At 50.5% G+C, this 19,464-nt stretch overlaps 1 protein-coding gene across 1 annotated transcript in view; it reads right to left on the bottom strand.

Moving 5' to 3' along the window:
- The window catches only part of LOC112119635 (rho GTPase-activating protein 39), a 127,388-nt gene that overhangs the window by 51,379 nt on the left and 56,545 nt on the right, over positions 1 to 19,464 (bottom strand). The window contains exon 3 of the mRNA XM_029913406.1: positions 10,971 to 11,044. Coding sequence (XP_029769266.1) covers positions 10,971 to 11,044 — 74 coding nt within the window. The remainder of the gene's footprint in view (positions 1 to 10,970; positions 11,045 to 19,464) is intronic.

Below are 19,464 nucleotides of genomic sequence, written 5' to 3'. Positions count from 1 at the left end.
GAGGGAATGGAAAGAACAGGGCAATTTATTGAGTGATCCATCCCCTGTCGTCCAGTCCCGGCTTTGGGCAGTCAGAGCCTTAGGGACACCCAGAACATGGCGTTGCATCTTTGATCACCTTGGCTAATAGCCACTGATGGACCTATCCTCCAAGAACTTGTCTCATTCTTTTTGTACTCAGTAATACTTTTGGCCTTCACAACATCCTCTGGCAACGTGTTCCACAGGTTGACTGTGCGTTGTGTGAAGTAGTCCTTCCTCTTTTAAAAAAAAAACCCCTACTGCCTATTAATTTTATTGGATGACCCCTGGTTCTTGTGTTTATGTGAAGGGATACATAATGCTTCCTTATTCACTATCTTCTCACCATTCATGAATTTACAGACCTCTATCGCTCCTTGGTCATCTCTTTTCAAAGCTAAACAGTCCCAGTTTTTTCAATCTCTTCTCATATGGAAGCTGTTCCATACCCTCAGTCATTTTTGTTGTCCTTCTCTGCACTTTTTCCAATTCTAATATATCTTTTCTGAGAGAGGGTGACCAGAACTGCACACAGTATTCAAGGTGTGGGAATACCATGGATTTTTATAATGGCATTATGATTTTTTTATCTTATTATCTGTCCCTTTCCTAATGGTTCCTAACTTTCTGTTCACTATTTTGAGTGACGCTGAACATTGAGCAGCTATTTTCAGAGAACTATCCACAATGACGCCAAGTTCTCTTTCTTGAGTGGTAACAGCTAATTTAGACCCCATCATTTTATACGTATAGTTAGGATTATGTGCGTTACTTTGCATTTCTCTACATTAGGTTTTATCTGCCATTTTGTTGTCCAGTCACCCAATTTAATGAGATCCCTTTGTAACTCATCACAGTCAGCTTTGGACTCAACTATCTTGAGTAATTTAGTATTGTTTGCAAACTTTGCCACCTCATTGTTTATCCCTTTTTTCAGATCACGTAGGAATATGTTGAACAGCCCTGGTCCCAATACAGATCCCTGTTATTTACCTCTCTTTTATTTACCTCTGTGAAAAGTGACCATTTATTTCTACCCTTTGACTCCTATCTTTTCATCATTTACTGTCCATGACAGGACCTTCCCTCTTATCCCACAATTGCTTACTCTGTTTAAGAGTCTTTGTGATGGACCTTGTCAAAGGCTTTCTGAAAGTCCAAGTACACTATATTGACTAGATCACTCTTGTCTACGTTTGTTGACGGCTTCAAAAAATTCTAATAGATTAGTGTGACAGACCATACCCTTATATTCACCCTTTTTACAGGATGATACATTTTGTACAAAGTATGCCTTGTGAGGTGTCATTTGAAAACTCATAATTTGCTGATCATTATTGTCCTGGTAAAATGTGTGTGGCAACATTGTATGTAAACATGGGTGGTGGGTATAACAGGCCCTCCGCCTTCCCTGGCACAGCCACTGCCGCTGAACGCCAGTTGCAGGTTTGGCGTGGAAGTTTTTGCTGATTATTATGCCCTATGCAGGTTTCGGGGTGACTGAGGAGGCAGTATGTGTTACTCAGCTTCCCGGGTTCATCAGTAATCTCCCTCAGTTGCCCCGGAACCTGCATGGGGGCATATCAAAAACTCACCTTCTTCTGGAAGAGAAGAGATAAGAGCTTTTCCCACGGGGTGGCTTGGGGTCTGGGGAGGCGCATCACGTTGGGGGGGCTCCAGCTGGCCATGGGGGGTGGGGCTCAGGGCTCCAGCTGGCCCAGGGCTCCTCTGGCTGCGGGGGGGGGGGGGGCGGGGCCCCCCCGGGGGGCGGGGGGGGGGGGGGGGGGGGGGGGTTGGGGCCCCGGCCACAGGGAGTCTCAGTGCTTTGGCTCCGGGGGGGGAGTGGGAGGGCTCGGGGCTCCGGGGGCATGGGCAGAAAGGGCAGAGCCAGAGGCTAGACTCCCCAAAGTTGCGTTTTACTTCTGTTTTCTTGTAACCAATTCTGACTTTTATGCCTCATTACTTGTAGTCACTTAAAATCTCTCTTTCTGTAATTAATAAACTTGTTTTACTGATTTATCTAAACCGGTGTATTTGGACTGAAGTATTTGGGAAACTCCATTTGGGATGGCAGGATTTGTACATATCATTTTGTATTAATCAATTGACAGACTTTATATGAGCTTGTGTTGTCCAGGAGAGAGCTGGGCAGTACAAGACACACATTGCTGGGGAACGTCTGGGACTGGGAGTTGGCGGTTTTGCTCTGTAGAGTAATTCATGAGTGGCTGGCTCCAGCACTCATACAATATAACTGGGAGCCTTTTGTAAAAATTGGCATCACATTAACTATCCTCCAGTCACTGGTACAGAGGCTGATTTAAGCGATAGGTTACATACCACAGTTAGCAGTTCCGCAATTTCATATTGGAGTTCTTTCAGAACTCTTGGATAAATACCATCTACTGTTAATTTATCAATTTGTTTCTAAAACTCCTCTATTGACACCTCAGTCTGGGACAGTTCCTCGTATCTGTCACCTAAAAACAATGGCTCAGGTGTGGGAATCTCTCTCACATCCTCTACAGTGAAGACGGATGAAAAGAATTCATTTAGCTTTTCCCCAACAGCTCTGTCCTCCTGCAGTGCTCCTTCGGCATCTTGATCACCCAGTGGCCTCCTGATAGTTAGGCAGGTTTTCTGCTTCTGATGTACTTTAAAAAATTGCTGTTAGCTTTAGTGTCTTTTGCTAGTTGCTCTTCAAATTCTTTTCTGGCCTGCCTAATTATACTTTTACACGTAACTTGCCAGAGTTTATGCATCTTTCTGTTTTCCTCAGTAGGATCTGAATTACAATTTTTAAAAGATCTTTTTGTTTCTAGCTGCCTCTTTTAATCTGTTGTTTAGCGAGAGTGGCATTTTTTTGTTCCTCTTGTTTGTTTGTTTTTGAAATTGGGGTATACATATAGTTTGAGCCTCTATCCTGGTGTTTTTAAAAAATTTCCATGCAGCTTGCAGGCATTTCACTCTTACGACTGTTCCTTTTAATTTCCATTTAACTAGTCCCCTCATTTTTGTGTAGTTCCCCTTTTTGAAGTTAAATGCGACTGTGGTGGGTGTCTTTGGTATTTTCCCTCCCACAAGGATGTTAAATTTAATTACATTACAGTTACTATTACTGAGAGGTTCAGCTACAGTTACCTCTTGGACCAGATCCTGTAGCCACTTAGGACTAAATCAAGAATTGCCTCTCCGCTTGTGGGTTCCAGGATTAGCTGCTCCAAGAAGAGTCAATAATGATGTTTAGAAATGTTATCTTCATATCCCATCCTGAGGTGACATGTTCCCAGTCAATATGGGGATAGCTGAAATCCCCCATTATTACTGGGTTTTCTGTTTTTGTAGCGCTGGAGGTTGCAGAGCACAGATTGAAAATGGGACTTGTAAAGGCTCAGAAACCTGAAGGCAACTAAAAGGACCCCACTCCAGGTTTCTGAGCCTTTACAAGTCCCATTTTCTGGGTCTGACTCCTGAGTTTTGAACACCAGGGGCTGGCGATTCTGCTATCCCACGTGAGGCTCCCTCACTCCTGATTCATGACTGGTTGAAAAATCCCATCACATGGCAAGAAATAGCCTGTGCTATTGTGCTTGAACTAATGGGAAGAGGGCCAGAGAGTAGGCAGGGGACCTGCCCACTCCAAGGTCCATGACATCCTCTAGCATGAGTGGCTGCAAAAGACCAGTTCAGGAAGTGTGGGGCTCTGCCTCCCCCAGGGAGTCAGCACCAAGCAGGCCGACCTGCCCAGGAGAATTCGATGCCACCACCTCTCCCTTACTCCAGGTTGTGAGGGAGCTCACCCTGGGAAGAAGGGAGCAAGTGTTGCTGAGAAGATCTCACCCCTTCTGTCTCCACTGCCTTCTTTGGATAACGCAAATTCGCAGCGACAGTTTAATATGCTGGGCTGACACTGATAGGCACTCGCTAAGTTAGAAAAGCTGTCAATGCTGTTGTCAAAGCGTGGCTGGAGCAAGAGGACATGCTTTAATCAGGAGGGCAAATTGAGAGTCAGGCGATGAGAGAGCCTCTCTGCTCAAGCCTGCCTCCTTGGTGAGGTTGTATAGGTGCTTCCAGACGGGAGCTGGCACAACCATTAGAATGAAGGAGGGAGACAGCCCCAGGCTGGCGACGGGAAATCCCCATCCCAGAATAATACCAGAGAAGTTAGAGATGAATGAGGGCTATAACATCAGCCAGTCCAATGCCGGATTGTATCCTACAGTGTGTTGTCTAGGGCTATGTCCTCCCTACCTACCTTCACATCCCTAGTGACGAGGTTTACACCACTTCCCTCCACAGCCTGGCAGAGCTCAACCACCAGGATGTTTTCTTGATCTTCAGCCTAAACTGTCCTGTCCATAATTCCCCACATTACTCCTTGTTAGTGACTGCCTGGCTGTTTATTTCTCCCAGGACTGGAGTGACGGCAGCTGGTTACATCAGTACCTCGCATGCTCCAGCAGTTCTCTGAGCACAGCCTTCATTTATAATTACTGTCATTTACAAACCCCTCTGGGATGTGACAAACACTCCCGTGTTGGTCAGGGCTAAATCATACAGTGGGCCAGATTCTGCTCTCAGTCTGTGGGTGTAAATCCCATTCTAGTCCACATAGCTCTTTGGATTTACATGGAGGTAGCAAACAGCAGCATTTGTTTGTGTAGCGCAAAGGGGCTTCCTGTCTACATGCCTCTCTGTGCTCCTTGTAGAAGCCCCAGTAGGAACCAAGGGAGCCCTCGATCCCTGCTCAAAGGTCTGGTCTCTCTTGGAGTCATTTTTACACAGGGACAAGGGGAAGTTTCTCTTTTTCTGATGATTCTGTTACAATGTGACTGGTCATTTCTACAGAGCAATCGGGATCAGCTGGTAAGCTGGGCACAAGCAAACAATACGCGTTTCGATACAGCCACATGTAAATCCATACATCTAGGAACTAAGAATGTGGCCATACTTACAGGATGGGGGACTCTATCCTGGGAAGCAGCGACTCTGAAAAGGCCTTGGGGGTCATGGTGGATAACCAGCAGGACTTGAGCCCCCAGTGCGATGCTGTGGCCAGAATGACTAATGCGATCTTTGGATGCATAAACAGGTAGGGTTACCATACGTCCGGATTTTCCCGGACATGTCCGGCTTTTTGGTCCTCAAATCCCCGTCCGGGGGGAATTGCCAAAAAGCCGAACATGTCCGGGAAAATACTAGTCCCTTGCTTACCTTAGAGCGGCTCCGGCAGGCTGCGAGCTGCAGGCGGATTCCCCCGCGGCAGCGGCTGCTGCTCCCCCCAGACACCTCAGCTCTGTGTAGCTGAAGAGCCGAGCTGCCCGAGCACTACCGACTTCACGGTTTGCCGGGCAGCCCCCAGACCTCCAGACCCTGCGCCCCCGGCCGGGCGCTTCCCCAGCGCAGCCGGAGCCCGGGAGGGGAAGCACCCGGCCAGGGGCGCAGGGTCTGGAGGCTGCCCGGCAAACCGTGAAGCCGGTAGCGCTTGGGCAGCTGTTTCGCGTGGCTGGGAGGGAGGAGGGGGAATGCGGGGCGCTCAGGGGAGGGGGAAGTGGTGGGACGGGGACTTTGGGGAAGGGGCGGAGTTGGGGCGGGGAAGGGGAAGGGGCGGGGCCAGGGCCCCGTGGAGTGTCCTCTGTTTTTAATTTTTAAATATGGTAACCCTAAAACAGGGGAATCTTGAGGAGGAATAGAGAGGTTATTTTACCCCTGTATCTGGCACTGGAGCAACCGCTACTGAAATACCATGTCCAGTTCCGGTGTCCACAGCTCAAAAAGGATGGTGATAAATTGGAGAGGGTTCAGAGAAGAGCCACAAGAATGATTAAAAGATTGGAAAACCTGCCTTATAGTGATAGACTCAAGGAGCTCAATCTATTTAGCTTCACAAAGAGAAGCCCTTGGTGACTTCATCACAACTATAAGTAGCTATATAGGGAACAGAAATGTGACAACAGAGGGCTCTTCAATGTAGCAGGCAAAGGTCTAAGAAGAACCAATGGCTGGAAGTTGAAGCTCGACAAATTTAGAAATAAGGAGGCAAATTTTTAAAAGTGAGAGTAATTCATAGAATCATAGAATCTCGGGGTTGGAAGGGACCTCAGGAGGTCATCTAGTCCAACCCCCTGCGCAAAGCAGGGCCAATTCCCAACTAAATCATCCCAATTAATCACTGGAACATGCTCTCAAGGGTTCCGTTGCTGGAAATCAAGATAGGATGTTTTTCTCAAAGATCTGCTCTAATTCAAACAGGAATAAGTCAGGAAATCCCATGGCCCGTGTTATGCAGGTCAGACTAGATGATCACTGTGCTACTTTCTGGTCTTATATCTATGAATCTGTGGATTTCTCCTCAGTGCTGCCTCCCACCTTTCATGAGAATATGAGTGTCCTTAGAGATAGAGCACATACTGCTGCTGCTGCCTTTGGGATCCGGATTCCCATACATCCATCCTTTGGGATCTCCAGGGCTTATCATTTGTCTGTCCGCTCTGTGGGGAGGTGCTCTGGCTCTGACCCTGCATTGTCTAGGAAGACCACCCGAGAAGCAGCCAGGCTCTTCTCCTTTAAATCGAAGAGGAGAATATTTTCCAGATTTCTTTCCCTCTCCTGCTCCATCCGCCCGCCTGAGATGCTGCCATTGTGCTGAAATCCTTGGGAACGAGTCTGCCCTATGACTCATGCTCTGGTCTCTCTGTAGACAAGAACTTGGAAGAAACACTCGTCATTCGTCTCTGACACGCTTCTGGGACTTTCCAGCTCCAGTCTGTCTTGTATGACTGGGCTCGGGGAGGCTGCAGTGAGATCTGTGTCTCCTGGGCACTGCCCTACTTTTTAGGTTAGCAAACACCAAGTCCAGCTCAACTCTTCTTCAGGAGATAAAACAGCCTCTTGGATAATGCCCTCTGCATTGGAGGGGACAGGCAGTGGGACACAGAGCCTTTCACCCCTAGGTCACCAAGTCCAGTCCAGTGGCTGACAGCTGTTACCACCCAACAGCTGTTCGGTGGCCTGTGATTAGTTGAGAGCCTCTGTCCAATTCCTAATGGTGTTTTGGCAGCACCACAGCTGGCTTCCTTATGGGCAGTCTCTGCAGAAAGGCCCAGGACAGAACGTGCCGTAGAGATTGAGGGCTCTTCTCATCCCAGGGGCTGGGGCTGCGGCACAAGGCTAGGGCATGCGGGGCAGGCAGAGGGTGAGGGGTGGCATCCACGGGCTGCGCTGTACCCGCTCAGTGGCCACGAGGCCGTCATCTCCAGGGCTGTCAATCTGGCACCGTTCACCGGCACTAAGCTCACCAAAGGAGCCGGGTGCGACAGGAACAGACGGAAAGGGACCAGAGTGGCCTTTCCCCATATGCATTCAGCTTCCTGATGCAGAATGGGAGCCCAAGGTGCAGCCCTCTCAGGGAATTCTGGGGGAGTGTCGGGGTGGGGACACAGGACTGGGGATCAGGTCCTATTCCCAGTGCCGCCCAACTCGCTGTGGGAATGTGGTTAAGTCACTTTCCCACACTGTGCCTCAGTTTCCCCATCACCGAGCCTGAGTTCGTAACTGCGGCGCTCTGAGCACATCGGATGGTGCTACAGAAGGGCCACGATTGCTATTATACCCCAGTGATGGGCTGTACAGTCAGGCGGGAGGGCGGGTTTAAGGAGCAGCTCTGGGCACAGGAGGATCTGCCCAGCCGTGCCCGCTGGGCGTGCTCTCAATGGAGGGGGCATTTAAAAGGGCAGCACAGCTCAGTCAGAGTGGTCAGTGCCAAGGAGCCCGCAGCAGCCCAGCACTGCCCTGAAGCTGATCTCAAGACAGAGCCACAAGCCAGGGCAGAAGAGAAGCGGAGCATCTGCCCGTGGGGGAGGGACCTCCAGCCCCCTTCTGGGGGAATGCATTGAAGGCCATTCGGCAGGCCTCTGCCGTGCCTCTGAAGAGGAAGTGACCCGGGAGTAGGCTGGTGGCCCAGGCCCCACACCTGGACTGCCTGCCCCAGGGCCCTGCGTTAGAACCCAGAGGAGTGGGAGGGCTCGGGTTCTCTATCACCAACCCTGGACTTGAACCACGACATGCTCCCACCAGCCCCAGGTGGTCTGGCTAGCCAGTGCTCGGACACTGGGGGACGCGGTCTAGGGCGAAGGTCTCGGTCACAGTCCCTTCCACGGGAACTCCTCCATGGGACTCCAGCAGGTGGACTGAGTGAGACAGGTCAGCGCTCTGGCTGATGGGCTGTGTGTGAAATTCAGCTGAACGCAGCGTTGTGTACTACGGTTTCAGTCAGGCTGAGCCAGGGGTTGGACTACCAGACAGAAAACCAGTAAGTGACGTGCTTAGGCAATAAAACCTGCCATGGAAACCCCGATAGGGAGAGAGGAAAGCCCCAACGCTGCCTCCAATATCCCCCACCCGCCACGGCCTCCTGCAGCCACCCCCTGGGCTCCCATGTCACCCACCCACACCCCTCATGGCCTCCTGCAGCCAGACACCCCCTGGGCTCCCACGTCACCCACCCCCACCCCTCACGGCCTCCTGCAGCCAGACACTCCCTGGGCTCCCATGTCACCCACCCCCACCCGCCACAGCCTCCTGCGGCCAGACACCCCCTGGGCTCCCATGTCACCCACCCACACCCCTCACGGCCTCCTGCAGCCAGACACCGAGCGGGAGTGAGGGACCGTCCGCCAAATTGCTGCCGAATAGCTGGACCTGCCGCCCCTCTCCGGAGTGGCCGCCCCAAGCACCTGCTTGCCAAGCTGGTGCCTGGAGCCGGCCCTGTCTCTAGGGATCATGGCCCCCATCTCTGAGCAGGGACCCGGCCATGATCGCCTGCCTTTTGGCCCGGGGCACTGTGGGATCCGGTGGGTTTTGTCCCCAGCGAGCGGGGTCTGCAGAGGTTTCAGGTAGGGCTCAGAGGAATGGAGCTGTCTGCACGAGGCAGTGAGCAGGGTTCCCATACCACAGGGCTCGATCCAATGCCCATGGAACTTGGCTGACTTCAATGCGTGTTAGACCAGGCCCAAGCTAAGCAAGGCCTCTGTCCTGTGTGCGAGCAGGTTCTCCCACTGGGCCCAGCATGCTGCTGTCTGCACCCTGGGCACTGCGCTCGCAATATGCGCTCTCTGGGCTCCTCCCGGGCGCTGGCTGTGAGTTTGAGCTGCCTAGCGGCGTGGCTGGCTTTGGGAAGGTCGTTCCTCTGCACAGGCCCAGTTGTAACACTGGCTCCCCAAGCAGCTATTACAGCAGGCTGTAAATTTCACTCCACTGCTCAGCACTTGCCCTGCTTTTCGGTTCCCATGAAAACAACAGGGGCCATAAACTAACAGCGGGAGCAATAAACTCCGGATTGTTTTTTCATCTGGACAGCAAAGCAGCATTTGCAGTTGACACGTGGTGGGCAAGGGGCCAGATCAGAGAGCAGCAGGGAAACCACAGAGGCCTGAAGCCAGCTGTGCTCACACCAGGCTGGTAGGAAAAACTGGCTACTCAAGGATCAGGTCCCCCACAGCGCTGGACTCTAGGGGCCCAATCTCCGCTCCCACACACTGCTCGAACTAAGTCAGTGGAGTTACTGCCAGGGGAGTGACAGGAGAGGCAGGTGCTTTGTATCCAATACAGCTGCTGTCTACTGGACACAAAGGCCTAGGGGAACCCTGAACTCCAGCATAACGTGCCGCTCCAGTTGCCCAACTAAAAGCAACTCCAGCTCCCCAGTTTCCACTGGCCTAAATGAAACTGGAGACTCAGGTAGGGTTCTGGGCTCCAGGCCTGAGCCTGAATCAAGCCTCCAAAGCCACCATCTTTTCCCACCTCCGACACACTGCTCTGCTGGGTGACCTTGGGCAAGTCACTTCCCCTCTCTGCGCCGCCACTCCACCTCCCGCCTATCGTCGGTCTGCTCTATTTACATTAGCTCTTGGGTGGCATGGGCTGGCTCTTCCCACGTGCCTGCACAGCGTCTAGCACAACAGGGGGGCTCTCGAGTCACCCCTCCCAGGTATTTGTGTTACAGCAGCACCTCGGAGCCCAGGCCCAGGCCAGCACTCCTCTGTGCCAGGTGCGGTACAAATGCAGAACAAAGACACTGGTTGGAAATCTAGTTCGGAATGTTGCCCCAGTCTTTTATAATGGGCCAAGCCGAAGAGTCACTCATTCCAGATCCAGACCTGGCTGCAGAGTTTTCCATTTGAGTCCATCTCTGCTGGTTCTCCCCCTTCACTGTAACACAAACATTGCGCCTCAATGAGCTGAGCTTTCTACCCAAGTCCATCTCCAGGACATGCAGGACTCTCTAGACCAGGGATCGGCAACCTTGCAGAAGCGGTGTGCCGAGTCTTCATTGATTCACTCTGAGTTAAAGTTTCGCGTGCCAGTCATACATTTTAACGTTTTTAAAAGGTCTCTTTCTAGAAGTCTATAATATATAACTAAACTATTGTTGTATGTAAAGTAAATAAGGTTTTTAAAATGTTTAAGAAGCTTCATTTAAAATTAAATTAAAATGCAGAGCCCCCCCAGACTGGTGGCTAGGACCCGGGCAGTGTGAGTGCCATTGAAAATCAGCTCGCGTGCCGCCTTCGGCTAGGGTGACCAGACAGCAAATGTGAAAAATCAGGATGGGGGTGGGAGGGTAATAGGAGCCTATATAAGAAAAAGACCCAAAAATTGGGACCGTCCCTATAAAATCGGGACATCTGGTCACCCTACCTTCGGCACACATGCCATAGGTTGCCTACCCCTGCTCTAGACTTTGGATAGACTCAGCAGGCTGAAAGACAGAGAACACGGGAGCAAACAGCCTGGACTGGGAAGATAATACACACTCCATCCACCCCCACATGGTTCTATCACGCCCCCACCCCCCTGGGCACGCTTCAATGACAGTCGGACATTTGCTCATACCAGCTGGCTCGGAAGCCAACGTGAAAGAAACAAAGCAAAAAGGGACCAGACGATACCTTCTTTGCTCCTGTCAAGGCTGCTTTCTGGAGCTTGTTGTAACAGTACTTGGCGTAAGTGCTTATTGCCACCCCTACAAGAGAAAACAGAGAGCAGAGAGTCAAGCCAGACGTTCCAGGAAAAAGGAAAAGCAGGAACCCTGTGATCCATTGTAGAGGCCCTCGGGAAAGCTCAGGGATGGGGCTTCAGAAGGGAGTGCACAAGGCTTCGGCACCACTGAGGTCCCACGTCCGCTCTGGATGCTTCGCGCCTCTCGGGACGCGCTCAGGGCTGATACAGGACCTCAGTGATGCTTGGGCCTTCTGCTGATCCTTTTGCACAGGGGTGGGTTTCATCCAAAATTGCACACAAAGCTGGTTTGAGCAGCACCCGCACAGTGAGGCACCCAGCGCTTGACTGGTGCACGCCAGGCCCTAAAAGCTGCTTACCTCCAGCTGTGAAATGAACCCCCGCAGTGGGACTGTCCCAGGAAAGGGAGGCATCTGGCAGGCCAAGCTACGTATCTCATTCTGAAGGCAAGGGCTGTCTGACCATGAGTGAGGATGGAAACGCCACCAGCAGCATAAGGCCAAGGGCTTGGGGCCTGATTTCCCCACTGGAGGAAAGATTTGGGGTGATATTTTCAAAGTTGTCTCGGGGTTAAGAGGCCCAATTCTCACTGTGTCTAAATCCCTTAGGCAGTGCTGAGAATATCATTCGTTCTCAAGGGTTATTGCCTGGAGGGAAGAGACAGGCCCGATCTGTTTTAATAATAATTGTCTATTGCTTAATATAAAACTACAAACCCAGAAACAGAGGGCATGTGTTGGCTCGCTCTGTTTCTGGAAGCGTGGTGTTTTTGAGCATGCTTAGTAAATCACCCTTAGACTCCCAACTACTGCTTGATGGATTGATTTTTTTAACATGACTCTTCCTGGTTTTATAGACTACAGTTCCAAGTTATTTTTGGTCACGTGATGGACGTTTCAGCCAATCGGAACGAATCCCTGGAAAAGCCTGGTCAATGCACATCGCCAGAGCTGCAGTGAGATAAGTGGGTGTGGGGCTTCCGTTCTACTTTGCTATTGAATTGCAGTTAGCGTCAGCAGGCGACTGTAAAGACGCCCCTCCATCTACAGACTTGCCCCGGGATGGATCCAGAGTCAGGGCAGTTTACTCAAGAGGCAAGCGTAAGTTTTTAGTGCCTCTCGCGCCGGTTCGCCCTGCGGAGCCAGCACAAGAGAGCTGGACTCTATTCTGGCTCATTCAAACAACGGTTAACCAAGTTCAGCTGCAGGGTCAGATCTCGTTCACCGTCCCACAAGCCCTCGGCGAACAATGGCGGTGCGGAGCTAGCACGGAGGGCAGCACTCGGCTCGCACAACCTTCAGTACTGGGGATGATGCAGGAGCCAGGAGCCCAGCTTGACACTCTGATCCCCAAACTGAGCTCCTTGGCACCTCTCCCCTTTCTCTGTCGCCACCCTCCTCCCTGGCACTCAGGCCGGGAAACTGCTCAGCTCCCACAGCCAGGCCAGGCCCAGATCGTGCTGGTTCTCCCTTCACAACATTGCCAGGATCTGGCCTTTCCTCTCTGCCCGGGTGGTTACGTCTCCCATCCCTCAGCATCTCCTGCCTCAACTCCCCCTCTGGCCTCCACGACTCCCACCTCGACCCCCACTTGGGCCCATTCAAAATGCTGCTGCTGACATCATCTGCTTGGCTTGTTCCTCTGACCATGTCTCCCCCCATCTCCCCCCTCAGGCCCTTCTCTGGCTTCCCCAGCATAACCAGGACAAGTTTCCAGTGCCCCACTCCAAGGCCCTTCGCGCCTCTGTCTCTACTGCCTAGCCACTCCCGTATCGCATTGGGTCGCCCCAAAGCCCTGTGCTCCATTGCCCACTCGTCTGCTTCTCCTGCCAGCACCAGCACGTGGAACTCTCTCCCTGCACCAAGCTGTAGGACCACTCCCCTGGTCTTTCTATCCCCTCCGCGGGGCCCACTTCTGCTGTGCCACTCTTGGGAAACTGCCAGCTGAGAGCGGCCAGTCCAGAGCCAGCAGGAATACCAGCTCCTTAACTGATCTTTGTATTAGATCCGGAGCAAAGACGGTCTGGAGTCACTTCATGACAATGACCACCAGGGGGATGTTTTTATGGGGTCATTTTTCAGAGTTTAAGGGACTGCCACTCTGTCGCAGCTCACTATAGGTAGCTCCAATCTGGAAGCACCGTAAGTAGCTCCTATATATGCAAACCAACTCAGCAAGGGCTTCAGATCAGGCCCTTCGTTTCCTTAAAAGCAGTTTTAATGCCACAGACATTCGACGCACTTTCCTGAGCATCCACCTCCAAACAGCGATTGCAGGAGACAAAGAGCACGTTCACTTTAAAACCACACCCTCATAGAGCTGACAGGACACAGCGTGGGTCTAACTGTGACCTGCCCATGCGACAAGTGGCCGTACAGTACATTACAGTGAGCCTTACACAGAAGCAGTACAAGAGAAGGGGAGTAAATCACTACGGGACAGAATGGTGGAGACTGGAGCTGTGACTGATAACAGTAACTGAGGGAGAAGAAACAGCGATAATGAATGCAAGCAACGTCAGCAGGAGCAGTTCAGTTCCCAGCTACCAAAAGGCGTAAGAACACTCAATCAGCCTATGCTACTTCGTTCCAGCCTGATCCTCCACATGGCACCTCTCCGATGGTGCACTCTCCCAATGGCAGTCACACGTGTATCTATTTTTTCATAGATTCCAAGGCCAGAAGGGACCAGGGTGATCATCTAGTGAGACCGCCTCTGTAACACAGCCCAGTAGGGTGACCAGATGTCCCGATTTTATAGGGACAGTCCCGATATTTGGGGCTTTTTTTTATATGGGCTCCTATTACCCCCCACCCCCTGTCCTGATTTTTCACACTTGCTGTCTGGTCACCCTACAGCCCAGAGACCTGCCCCCAGACAATTCTTAGAGGAGATCATTTAGAAAACCATCCAATCTGGATTTATTTAGGTTCTTACCACGCCTATCACCCCAGTCTCCAAGGATGGCAAAAAATCAGGGGAGATCCAAGAGCAGAACCTTGCCCTGAAATTGGATAGTATCAACTCTCATGATATTACTGGAAGTCTTGCAATTCTTGGTGGTGTTCTTAAAGCCCCAGCGCCTGGAGTCAGGTTATTAAGCAAGACTCCCAGCTTTCATTAAAGGAAAAAAGTAAATTTCTAGTCCTCGTGATTGCACAGAAAAGCCTGAAAACATGACTCCCTACAGGCTCAAAACCCAGAAAGGCAACAAAAAGGAGCCTCAGATTTTTGTTGTTGTTGAATATCTCATGATTTTTAAGACAATCTTGTGATGGGGGGAAGGGGAAGAGTCACAATTTTCACATGCTTGATGTTGGTGATGCTGAGATAATGATTGGGGTGGGGGAGGGGGAAATGTTCTCCAGGGCATTGTTAGCCACTCGATTAATTGTCCTGGAAGAAGCGGGATTACAAGGATGTGGTGAGTAATGGGGGAGGACAAGTAACAAGAGACCCATTCCTTAAGAGCGGCATTAGTGTAGAGGGAACTTGGCATTACTGGTTTAGATCTACAGGCCAAGCTGACCCCCAGGCTGAGGGCCAGCACGAGGCCTAGACACCACATAAGTCCTGCTAGAGTCCTATGGCCCCAGGCTGGCACTCTGCACCCAGGCTGCATTTCACCTCAGGAGGGATGTAACCTTAGCTGGGAGCTCACGATGCTCATCCTCATGTAAGCATCAGGAATAAGGACTTGCAGATATGCTTGTCCAGTCTCCTGGCAGCCTGTGAGCACAGCTGGGCCACGGCAGGGCCACCTGGTTGACCGCTCTGCTTGACTGACAAGGAAGTCAGCAAGCCTGCTATGAAGCCCAACAGCAAAACTGCTCTTTGGCTGCTCAATGCACTTGACTGAAGCTGCAATTTCTACGGTGTCTGCCTTGCTCCCACCTCAAGAACATAATGGCCACAGTGGGTCAGACCAATGGTCCACCTAGCCCGGTATCCTGTCTTCTGACAGTGGCCGGTGCCAGATGCTTCAGAGGGAATGAACAGAACTGGGCAATTTCAAGCGATCCATCCCCTGTCGTCCAGTGCCAGCTGCTGGCAGTCAGAAATTTTGGGACCCCTCAAAGCTTGGTTTTGCATCTTTGACCATCTTGGCTAATAAACATTGATGGCCTATCCTCAATGAACTTATCTACCTCTTTTTTGAACCCAGTTATACTTTTGGTCTTTACAACACCCCCTGGCAGTGAGATCCACAGGTTGACTGTGCATTGTGTGAAGAAACACTTTCTTCTGTTTGTATACTTTCAACCTGCTGCCCATTAATTTCATTGGGTGACCCCTGGTTCTTGTATTATGGGAAGGGGTAAACAGCACTTCCCTATTCACTGTCTCCTCACCATTCATGATTTTATAGACCTCTGTCATAAGCTGTCCCTTAGTCAAAGATGAATAGTCCCAATCATTTTAAACTCTCCCCCTATGGAAGCTGTTCCATACCCCTAATAATTTTTGTTGCCCTTCTCTGTACTTTTTATAAGTGTAATGTATCTTTTTTGAGATGGGGTGACCAGAACTACACGCAGTATTCCAGATGTGGGCACATCATGGATTTATATAGTGGCAGTATGATATATTCTGTCTTATCTAGCCCTTTCCTAATGGTTCCTAATAGTCTGTTCGCTTTTTTGGCTGCCGGTGCACATTGAGTGGATGTTTTCAGAGAACTATCCACAGTGACTCCAGGATCTCTTTCTGGAGTGGTTACCAGCTAATTTAGACCCCATCATTCTGTATGTATAGTTGGGATGATGTTTTCCAACGTGCGTTACTTTGCACTTATCAACATTGAAATTCATCTGCCATTTTGTTGCCCCGTCACTCAGTTTACTGAGTTCCCCTTGTAACTCCTCGCAGTCAGCATTGGACTTAACAATCCTGAATAATTTTGTTTCATCGGCGAATTTTGCCATCTCACTGTTCACCCCCTTTTCCCCACATCATTTATGAACATGTAGAACAGCCCTGGTCCCAGGACAGATCCTTGGGGGACTGTGAAAACCTTTTGTTTCTTGTCTTTTAACCAGTTACTGATCCATGAGAGGTCCGTCCCTCTTATCCCAGGGCTGCTTCCTTTGTTGCGCTCACCTTGCTCCTAGCTTGCTCCGACCCCGCTCCAGGCAGTCCTAGCCCTGCTTCTATGCTTGCTTCCTGACTCTGGCTCCAGTTCTGATCACTAGGAATGACTACCATGGCTTTGACCACTAGGCCTGACCACCCCCACCCTGGTCTGTGACAGTGAGAAATGGCCTTCAATGTGTCCCCTCTGGGGAGATGAACTTCTCTAACCACCGCCAGAGGGGAAAACACAATACCATGAGACAGATTCACTTCACTGCACAAAAAAGGGAGTAATTTCAAATTGACTTCCTGTTTGTCTCTGAGCTGTCCTCACTCGTTCCCTGCATGCGCAAATGCATGAGGGATTTAAAAATAACTAACTAACAGATCCCAGAGCCAATTTATCACTCCACAGGAGGGAACAGGTCCTGATTCATTAGATCATGTCTACATGGTTGACATGTAGTAATAGAAAGCAATAAACCCTGATTGCCGCTCTGTGTCCTTGCAAACACGTACCCTCAGCTGCAGCTAAGGGTCAAAGTTGAGCCAAGTGCCAGACTGTCCCTGCATTGTGAAACGGAGCAGCAGCAGCTGCTATGGTTGCAGCTGAGAGCAGCAACAGTTCTGGTTAAGGATGCCAAACTGTTTCCATTCTAACCCCCTCTGTTTTCAGTCTCTCTGAGAGTTTCCATGGAAGCTAAGTGAAGCTGGTTAGGCTGAGACAATCCCAGCATCCCAAGAGGTTCTTTAAGGACACTTGAAAGATCCTGGTTTTGTTGTTGTTATTATTAACCATGTTCATTATGGCAGTGCCTAGGGACCAGCAAAAACTTTGTGCTAGGCTCCGAAAAGACACAGAGTAGATAATCCCACCCTGAGTTGCTTACAATCCAAATAGATAAAACAGATACAGGGCGGGGGAGGGGGGAAAGGGGTGTAACATACAAGCAGAGTGATCACGTGCATTCCACAATTTGGGGGGGGAGGAGAAGAGGGGGTTAACTAGGCAGGGATCAGCTAAATGGAAAGGGAAGGAAGGGAGGGGGTGAGAGAGACAGAGCAGGTGAGAAGATGGGGGGGATTGGTTCTATCAGTTACATTTATTGTATTTATTTTGTAAACAAAATGTTTCTGATTCAGAACTGTGCGGAGCAGCATTTGTTGTACGGGTACCAGGAACAGAGTCCGGGGAATGAGCGTTCAGTGTGACTGACGGCGTCTGGAGTGAAAGGAAGAGTTCGATGAGCATCCGCACTCTCCAAACAGTTCTTCTGCTCAAAGTGAACATCACAAGGACACTTGCTCAGCGTGTCATGCTAACCTCACTAAGTCACTGGAAAAACCCTCCACTTGGAGAAATCGGCCCATGACGCTGTTCCAGTGTTGCCAAGTCTCATGATTTTATCGAGAGACTGGTATTGTTTTGGTGTTTTTCTTAAAGCCCCAGCTCCTTATTCAAGTGGTTCAGTGAGAATCTTGTGGCTTTTTACAAAAATGAAAGTTTTTAGCCCTCACAATTGTGTAGATAAGCTTGAAAGCACAAAACGTCCCGCCTCAAACACCAGACAGCAGGTAAACAGACCCCAGAACATTAGGGGTTTTAAATCTCTGGTTTAAAGCCAGTCTCATGATTTGGGGGGCCTAGCACATGGTCCTGGCATGCTTGGCGTTGGCAGTGCTGCTGCTGTGCCAGAGGCTGGCAGCAAGGGCACCGGCTCAGCGCTGTCCTTTGTAACAGTATTTCACAAGCCTCAAAAGTGTTGCTGCAAAAGTGTCCATATTTTCAAAATCAGAAACTGGGTCATAATTCTAGTCTGTCCCTTTCAGTCACTCATGACTTATTCCAAACCCTGCCCCCAGCCCTATGCCAGCTTAAATTCACTCAACATGTGCTGAAATGTTCACCTTTTGGCCTGAAATTTTAATCTTTTGGTCTATGTTCAAAGGTGATTTTTTTCTGGAAAGTTTGAGAGAAAAGCGTATGGCTCTTTCTGAGTAAGAGGTGGGGGGAGGGGGAATGACCCTTTACCCGATTGTGATCTTTTTAAGACCAGCTTCAGCAGCTGAAACGGCTGATGCTAGAAAGCTGAAATTTGGCACAGAAAGAGTCTCCTGGTGAACACTTGACTCACCCTGTGTGGATTAGGAAAGGCAGCTGCACACTTTGCAGAAAGATCTTCCTGTGATTATGTTTCAGATGGTATGTGATTAAAGGAAGGTTTGGAGTACATACACACAAGGGGGCAGAGTTAAGGGTAAATGGGTAGCCTTAATTTTGGTATCTCCTGAGGTTGAAGGGGTTTATAGTGCAACAGTAGCGTTCTCTTCGTGTAATTCTTTGTGTGGAACAGTAAGAGCAGCATAACGAACTGGCTGGGGTTACTGTGTGTCACCAGTACTCTCTGCTGGATGGAATCAGAAAGGCTAAACTGTGTGTCATAGGCCCTGGAAAGTTAACAGAGATTCTCCGTCAGCTCAGGTAGCAGAGTTCTGTGCTTTTGGAGCAGGAGTCTCTGAGCTCTTTCCTGTTGTTGCAGTGAAGTTCTGACTGACCACGGTAGGCAGCAGAAGGAGAACGCTGAAGTATGAGAAGTCCAGGGATTTGATACAATGCTTTGCGCCCCTACAGCGACGTCCATGCAAGGAACTCAAGTCACTTTGCCAAATTCCATGCCCGTGTCCTCACTACAACCCGGGAAAGTAGCTGTTATCCCCAGGGTAGAGAAGAAGGAACTGAGACCCAGAGAAGGAACAACTCGCACAAGGTTGCTCAGTGAATCGGCAGGAGGAGTCAAGACATTCACGGGTTAGCAGTGCCGCCTCGGGAATCTGCGAGCACAGCGCCAGGTTGCTCTCCTCTCTGAGGGGCTGTGGCTGTAACTTCCTGCCCGGAGGCGGAGCGGGAAGAGCCATGGCTGAGAACATAAGGTAGAATATCTGCTGGAGAAGATTCAGCAGTAGCCTCCTAAGGGTGGGTGTAAAATCACACCGACAAAGCTCTGGGAAATAGACCGATGGGCACACAACTGTTTCAGATGGGGGGCAGGGAGGTCTGGATAAAATGATCCCAATAGGAGTGGAGGAATTCACCGCTAGGGTCTGGGCCTGGATTCTAAATATGCTACATCTAGGGTTTGGGATCCAGAGCCAGACTTACCGTCCCCGCCCCACTCAGATCTAGGGGGTTTGGATCAGGATGGTAGTTAGGACCCAATCTCTCCACATTTTCTCACACGCTCCACAGGAGCTATGTTGCCAAATGCCACAGCAGGATGTGGTGCTCCTCCGCCTGGGATGCTGTGTCTCCTTCCCGGCCAGAGCCAGCGGTGCTCCTCCGCCCCAGATGCT

Source organism: Terrapene carolina, unplaced genomic scaffold (genome assembly GCF_002925995.2).
Source record: "Terrapene carolina triunguis isolate 2854851 unplaced genomic scaffold, T_m_triunguis-2.0 Scaffold58, whole genome shotgun sequence".
In the NCBI taxonomy this organism is placed as follows: Eukaryota; Metazoa; Chordata; order Testudines; family Emydidae; genus Terrapene; species Terrapene triunguis.
This window is presented reverse-complemented; position numbering and strand designations above follow the sequence as displayed.